General features: G+C 45.1%; 1 protein-coding gene across 1 annotated transcript; it reads right to left on the bottom strand.

Annotated features, from left to right (window-relative positions):
• Positions 1–545: 545 nt before the first annotated feature.
• Positions 546–5,094, bottom strand: LOC139229048 (guanylin). Its single transcript, XM_070860709.1, has 3 exons — positions 5,023–5,094; positions 1,635–1,821; positions 546–610 (listed from the first exon to the last, which is right to left on the bottom strand). The coding sequence occupies exons 1-3, from the start codon at positions 5,092–5,094 to the stop codon at positions 546–548; spliced, it is 324 nt and encodes a 107-aa protein (XP_070716810.1).
• Positions 5,095–7,911: the final 2,817 nt, after the last annotated feature.

Here is a 7,911-nt window from a genome sequence, read left to right on the forward strand (position 1 = left end):
GCGTTGAGAGAATGGCGATGGCAGCATTCAGATCCCAGGATAGTAAATAAAATAGTTCACCAGCTGTCGCTCAAAGATTCCACCCAGCCCTTCACTACACAACTGTAAACAATTCGATTTTAGAACCTGACATCAGTGTAAGGCTGAATCACATTATTTCTTCACATTTGGTGCTGGACTTTTTAAACGGCTGGGGTTAAGCGGGCAAATGGCGGATACAAAGAGACAGGTAGTGAGAGTGCCATGCAGGGAGAGGTGAGCTATCAGCCAATGCTCAGTGTAACGATAAATGGTTGCGGAGTAACCTGCTCTCGCAAAGTTCCGCTCATCTGTGTTACTTCTATTGAAGAAAGTGACCAGTGATTCCAATAACAGAGGTCGCAACAAATATTAACAGGATGACCGTTTATAGATTTAATTATTCATGGTATTAGCTCAATTAGTCTGGGCAAAAACAAGATGCTTTTACTCAGTTTCCCAACTTTACAACCACCGGTTTGTGAATATATACACTGTTGATGCAACACAAGGCTCTGTGTCCCAGGTTAACAGCCACTGCAGGCAGCGTAGGCGCAGATTTCACAGATGTCGGCTATCACTGATATTTCATCTGTAAGAAAGAGAACGGGAGAAATTGTATCACAATCCAACCATACGCAACCTTCAGAGATGGGCCACTTGCTCGAGGCAAACTACTTCTCGGTCTGAGTGAACCCAAGCTATGGTGAGCAAGGACAAGATTTTACCGAATTGAAAATAAGTTAGCCTTCCCCAAGTGTAGCAGCTTAGCAATAAAAGAAATGTAAAGAATTGATGTACGATATTTTAAATGGGTTTAAATTGTAAAATAGTGAAATCTACTAATTGCTCTGTCAAAGCTCTGCAAGGGATCGTCAAAGGAATCATTCGGGACTTTCTCTTTCCTTTTCTTCGTTTACTATCTGTTTTCCTCGTATTTTTGTATTCATAGTATCCTTGGATCACTCCTCGCCGCCCGATCCTCCAAATTCTATACCTCCATTGTAACTTATCTTGCCAATCTCTGCTTTGCTGATATTACTGCAGTCATTGCTCCCTTGAGTGCTGCTTTATTTATCTCACTCTTTCCCAAAACCTCCAAGCTGTGGGACTCCCTTCCCCTCTCAGCCTTCCCTTTCTCCGGGAAAATATACGGGATTTTAGTCGCAATGCTAGTCTCACTTCATCACCGCTTCTTTCATTAATGTGCCTTCTCCCTGTTCTGTTCATCCTTCTGGTGTCCTGCAACAAGGCTTCGAAGGTTTCTCAACTAGAACAAAACTGCTCTTAAATATTGGCTCCTTTGTTAAGATAGCAATGCAACTTACTGAGACATTGCTCAGGAATTTCATATATACTGGAAAAGGAAACATTTGCATGGCTGTGGAGAAAGAGCAGGGGTGCGGGAGTAATTGGCTAGCTCTTTCAAAGGTCCAGCAAGGACACGATGGGCTGAATGGCCTCCTCCTGTGCTGTGTGATTCTAAAGAGACCAAAGTGAAGAGACCTACAGCTTGATCTGGATAAAGTATTCATTCATCTGGAGTTACACATTCCGGGCGATGTTAACTGGTGAGGATAATCAAAGCGGTACCATTTAATCAACATTCTACTTACTCAGTCTGAGAAAAACCTGATGAGAATCTCTGGAGGCGCAGACTGCTTGAAACACTCCTGGTAGCTCAGGGTCGTTGCAAAGTGCAGAGCTGTTAGAGTTAAGAATGTGTGGGCTGTTTACTCTCTCTTTGCCCATCAACACCCACAACTCTTTCACATCCTCCAACAAGAACTTGTAATCTCCATCCTGATGGAAACACAGGAAGACACCGAGCGTTAGTCACAGAGCAACAAGTGTTGGCAGGTATTTGGACAAGTTTTGGTGAGCAGTTGAGGGCCGGCCCCTGAAACTGGCTGAATACTCGCGCGGTCCCGCGCAGGCTCCCCAGTTCCTGCCGCTGGAAGAGATACGGCGCATGTGTGGCTGCGCAGCAAATTTAAAGGGACCGCATGAGAAAACAAATGAGAAGGGAATAGCAGATAGTGGTCAGGTGCTATCTTACTTACACAAGATGTATTCGACACTGCTTAGAAAGACAAAAGTTGGAAATGTTATCGTATCGTCTGGTCTTTTTAAATTAGTGCTGTGAAATAGAAGTGAAAGCTCTTTAGAGTCTGTGTCAACATCAATTGCCCACCCCAGTCATCCTTATGCCCCTCTGCAAAGATTACTGATGCCGTTCCAATTGGTGTCAGATGAGAACTCCACTGCCGTCGTACCCTGGATCCCGGGAGAGGAAAGATGCAGCGCCGGTCACTTTCTTCGGTAAAAGAGGTGTGGCAATGAGCAGCCATGACTGCGCACTAAAATGGATAGGGCATATTCTAGCACGCAGTGCATTCTGGGTATGGATGTCTGCCATTGGGGCCCAGAATCACGCAACAGATCCTTTTCAGATCGGGCCACGGAGAATCGCGGTTGCGAATGATTAATTTGAATGAAATATTACTATGGTTTTCCTTGGCTACAGTTCGGGTCTGTCTCTGACCCATGAGGAGTGAAAGTGGATAGACAAATGTGCAGCTCGAGCTCTGGCTCGCGTTCTATTTCTGTCCCATCCAGCAGGCTGGATAGAATGAGTGCCGGCCGAATATGGCCCACAGGCCGTACTTTGCCCACCACTGCTCTAGGAAGTGGCGCTGAAAAAGAAAAATCAAAGACTTGCATTTTTAGAGTGCCTTTCACTACCTCCGGATGCCCCAAAGAGTTTTACAGTAATAAAGTATTTTTGAAGTATAATCATTGTAGTAATGTCAGAAATGTGGCAGCTAACTTGCGCACAGCAAGCTCCCAGAAACAGCAATTAAATAAATGACCAGATAATCTACTTCAGGTGTTAGTTCAGTACACTGAAGAAAACTCTCTTGCTCTTTGAATTATCCTGCGGTATTTTTATGTCCACCTGAGAGGGGCCTTAGTTTAACGTCTCATCCGAAAGACAGCTCCTCCAACGGTGCAGCACTCCCTCAGTACTACACTGAAATGTAAGCCGAGATTATGAGCTGGAGTCTCTGGAGTGGAACTCCTGCTACCACTGAGCCACAGCTATCGCTTTAGTAGCTGACTAAGTCACTGGAACTGGTTAAATCATGGGATGTATTTGAAAAAGCAAGTTATCGGCTCTTACAAACAACAGCCTGGAGAATCTGGATGATAGAAAAGGGTAAAAAAAAAAGTTTGTTTTAAATGAGTTAATGTCTTTGTTTAAAATAACAGGGAGAGGAAGAACATACAACTGCGTTAAATGTTCATCCGCTAATATCTGCAAACCTGATCGACAGCTTCTATAACAATAGTTGCCTAACTGGCAAATGCCTTTTTGTGTTTCTGTTCATGATATTGTGAAGGAACGCCTGTATCCAAAGTCACACCAAGAGGAGCTGTGGTCCTCCTTAATCCAAACCTATTTTGAGCAATCACGGGATAAAGGCTTTGATTTCATGTTAGGTAAAGCTAGATATGACCATCCAAGTGCTGTATCCATGATATCCTGGTACTCACTGCCTGTAGATTTTTGGAACTATGTAAAGGTGGACAGTGGCCAAACTCTTTTCAGGGAAGATGTTTGTATTCATCAGAGAGGAGCCTTTCACACCATCAGTTCGCGCTGACTTTGAGCCCAGGTCTCATCTTGGGGGGTACTTCAAACCAGGAGAGTACAAATCGGCCACTCAGGGACTGCTAGTTCGGATACCGTCTCCACCTGATTTTCGGTCCATCGTTTTCAGCCAGCGGTAAGACCAAGTGTCACTCCTCACAATGAGCACCCACCAAGTGATGTACCCAATTAAAATACTTAAAAGAGATATTCAACTTAATCTCAACATCCTATTTTATATGAACAGACGATTCAATGGCACTGGGATAATTCATTCCATATTCATCAGTTTGCCATCAAGTATTCTCCATAGACTGGGAGCTAATCCCAGCGATGTTACCACACTAACTTAAATGTGTTCACACTAGAAGCTTCTGTCCACTATTTAAACAGAGCTGATAGCTCACTCACTTTAAATGCCTCCGTTAAAATGGCAGTGAGAGGAATTTGATAAGGGCACATTCATAAAGGAACTTGCATTTATGCCACAACTTGTTACATCCTCGGGGCAGCCTGAAGGATGTATTCAGCAATCAGTTACTTTTTAAATTCTGTTTCTGTGTAAGCAAATCAGGCAAATATTTTGCACGCATACAGCAAATGAAATGGATAACTGGTTAACCTATTACTGGTGGTGTTAGTTGATGGAAGAATGCTGGCCAATAGACTGAGAAAATATCCTTCCAATTCTTCCAATAGTGCCATGGGATCTTTTACCTCCACGTGAGAGAGCGGGTTTAATGTACCATCCGAAAGATGGCACCTCCAGCAGTGCAACACTCCCTCTGTACATCACTGAAGCACTGTGTAATGACATCAATGATAGTCATTTTCCGACTTATATCTGCCAGACACTAGTGAACCTACAACTTAGCGTTAGTTACATCACAACCCTAGAATGGTAGAATGGTATAGCGCAGTAAGAGGCCATTCGGCCGATTGAATCTGCTGGCTCTTTCACAGAGCAATCAGTTAGTCCCACTGCCCCGCTCTTTCTCCAAATCTCTGCAATTTTTTTCTCCTTCAAATGTTTAGCCAGTTCCCTTTTGAAGGCTACAATTGAATCTGTATTCACCACCCCATCAGTCCTGATCACTTGTTATGTAAAACAGTTTTTCCTCATATCGCCTCTGGTTCTTTTGACAATCACTTTAATTTTGTGCCCTCTCGTTATCGACCCGTCAGCCATTAGAAACAGTTTCACCAGCCTGCCTGTGTCCACTTGAAGTCGATTAATATCTTCTTCACTACTCACTATACTTCCAAGTTTCGTGTCATCTGCAGATCTCGAAATTGTGCCCTGCGCCCCCAAACAATTTAAAAATGTGTAAGAACTTATTTAATCTTACCTGAATTGTAACGTTTGCTGCAAGACTTGACAAGCAACGGCTGAGCAAAACGATGGCACAAAGGATTTTCATGTTGAGTTGAGATGTGAAGTTTGGCTGGGAGGTCTGTTCAACAAGTTGATCCAAGAGCTCGGAGCAGTCTCTCAGCTTTTAAACCCGTGCTCCGTGCAATTAAGTCATCTGATGTAACTCTAATAGTGTGAACACAGTATATCACAGTACAATAAAACCTTCATTGTACAATGACAAACACATATACACTTTGATTGCACCTGGAGAAGCTATATACTTTTAGTGACATTAATGGGTAACAGATTTTTACTACGTAGTTCCAAAAAAGGAACCATGTAGACAGAAGAACAATCGCTGTCCATATGCTTCATTCCACATGTGGACTGCAGGTGAAATAAAATTGTTGTTGCAATAGTCGCCATAACGTCAGAAGTACCCGATAATGCCAACATCTAAATAAACACACGCCATCAAGACTGTTGACTTTATTTATAATTTGATCTATTTTGTTTGTTTTTTGTGAGGTTTGTTGACAAGCGATACCTGTGTCAAGGGTTAGAATATTTTTGCATTTTTGGGCAGAATCAGAAAGTCGCTGATAACTTCTGTTGTGCTGCGGGAGGCGATATTGCTACCCTCTGCCCCAGCACAGCAACACCATGCTCTGGCAATCCATGCTCTGGTAATCCAGGCTGCAAAGCATCCGAATCTGATGGCCTTGATGTTAGTATGGCCTGCTTATATCCTGGCGCACCTTGGCCCCTGGCAGAGCCTTGTGCTGGCAACCAGTGGCAGAAACAAGACAGGCCATAGGTGATTTGCAAAACAACCAGAGGCGACGGGGATGGGTGGGGGGGGGGGGGTGGAGGGGATCTTTTATACAGCAGTCTGATAGGGTGGGGGCTACAGGTTCAATAATAGCCTTAAAAAGGGGAATGGATAAACGCTTGAAGGAGGAAAAATTGAAGGGATATGGGGAAAGAGCGGGGAGTGGGTCGGTCTTTAAAGGTGCTGGCGCAGACTCGATGGGCCGAATGGCCTCCTCCGATGCTGTACTATTCTATCATTCTATCATGTTATGTCCCGTTGCTCTTGCCGCCTTTATCAGTTCATACTTCCAGTAAGCTATGGCACAAACATGTTTCGAGCTGAAGGGTGGAGGAAAAGTCGAATTAACTCTGTGTGCCACGAGATGCCCCAGTCCAGCAAGATCCTGCCAATGTATGTTGGACGCAATTTTCAAGCACTTACCTTGTGTTAGCAAGGGAGCAGTGTTTTGGAGAGTTGTGTAATTTACCAATGTAACAAGCGTTCAATGCAGAGTTTGCGCCTGCAATAGGCTTGTCCCAACGCCCCATTGCAGTCCGAGGATTGTGCTGTGATTGCGTTTGATGATGCAGCACCTTAGGCCATGTTCCACAGGTATAAGGGGCACAAAGTGCACAATTCAAGTTGGAGGGTGCACTGCGTGCTATGTTCTGATGGTCGGAAAATCGTGGGCATGGCACCCACATTTCCAACATTCGCTCTCGTTGCCACAAGTGTGACATGAAAACACTTTGTGATTTACCAATCGGTTTGGAGCGTGGGCAAAGGAGACTTCTGTCTGAAAGCTCCACCTGCTTCCTCTGGAGCTGTGTGCATTATCCTTTCTTGTCGTCCTTGATCTCGCCACAGTTTTCTCCAGTTTTTATGGCTACTTTCACCTTTTCATCTTCTGCCTTTAGCCTTTTGTGAATCCTCTATTCCGTTCACGTCACCATCGGAATCTGAGTCTTCAGCTGCTTTGGCCCACACTCTGGAACTGCCTCCCTAAACCTCTCCACCTCTTCGCTTCTTGACATGACTTTAAAAGCCTTCTCAAACCCCATCTTTTCAGCCAGACAAACGCCCTCCTCATTCTCCCTCCATAGCTTCATGTCTATTTCCATGTATCAAATGTCTTGAGATGTGTTGTATATTAAAGGTGCTGTATAAAAGCGAGTTGCAATTCAGTATAGCGTGACTTTACCGCAGTGAGGAATCAGGAATTGGACATTGTAAGGCCCAAATTGATTAGCATGAAACTCAATACCGTGATTACACTTAAAGGAGGTGCCCAGAGCTTCCTCTACTCTTGCACCAGTGCCTGCCTTTTTACCAGTGCAGGGATTTACCATACAAGGCCCAACAATTCTCCTGCAGCCACTGCTCACTAACAGTGCCAGCATTGGAGTGAAAACGCATCCAGCTGTTAACTTTATGAATCTGTTTGATGCATTTGGAAAGTGCACTTTGCTTCAAGTCCATGGATCACGAAGAGCAAGCTGGCACGTTACATCACAGCTTACAGTTGCATAAATTGACTGATGATGATTGGCTAGGCTGCTTACTTGTTCATTTTTCACAATAAATCTAGGGGGTGAAGGGTTTGCGACGGCGGTGAGATCAGTGACACCCGCCACATTTGGCGGTTGTTTTGCGGCTGCGATACGACATTGCACCTCGACCTCTTGCGCCCGGAGATGTCATCCTCAGGCGCATTGCCCCAGTTGTGCTCCGGATCCGAAATTGCCTTCCGCCCGCTGCAGCATCGCCGGGCGGCAACGCCGACAGCTGCAGGAGGCGTGTATCGGGTGGCCAGCCGCTTCGGGGGCGATGGTTAAAGGCGATGTAGCCGAAGTAAGTAAAAATAAATGTACCTTCTCTGTTGCAGAATGTTTCGTGGGTTGCTGCCCGCAACCGATCAGACAGGCACTCTGTTTGTATCCCGGGCTGATCGCGCGGGACCGCGGCTGCCGTGGTCCAGGTAAGTTGCTTTTATTTACAGAGCCTGCAGCGATGGCCCTGCCCTTAAAGGGAGGAAGGGTTTTTTTTTTAGCGCGGTAGCGCTGCCCG

The sequence above is a fragment of the Pristiophorus japonicus genome, chromosome 18 (assembly GCF_044704955.1).
Source record: "Pristiophorus japonicus isolate sPriJap1 chromosome 18, sPriJap1.hap1, whole genome shotgun sequence".
NCBI classification, from domain to species: Eukaryota; Metazoa; Chordata; class Chondrichthyes; family Pristiophoridae; genus Pristiophorus; species Pristiophorus japonicus.

Bases quoted from the DNA above. Each gene is read 5' to 3' on its own strand.
- LOC139229048 (XM_070860709.1), bottom strand. From the start codon at position 5,094: ATGAAAATCCTTTGTGCCATCGTTTTGCTCAGCCGTTGCTTGTCAAGT. The intron at 1,822-5,022 runs GTAAGATTAAAT...TGTTTCCATCAG, and splicing joins CAGCAAACGTTACAATTCAG to GATGGAGATTACAAGTTCTT. The intron at 611-1,634 runs GTAAGTAGAATG...TCTTTCTTACAG, and splicing joins TCAGGTTTTTCTCAGACTGA to ATGAAATATCAGTGATAGCC.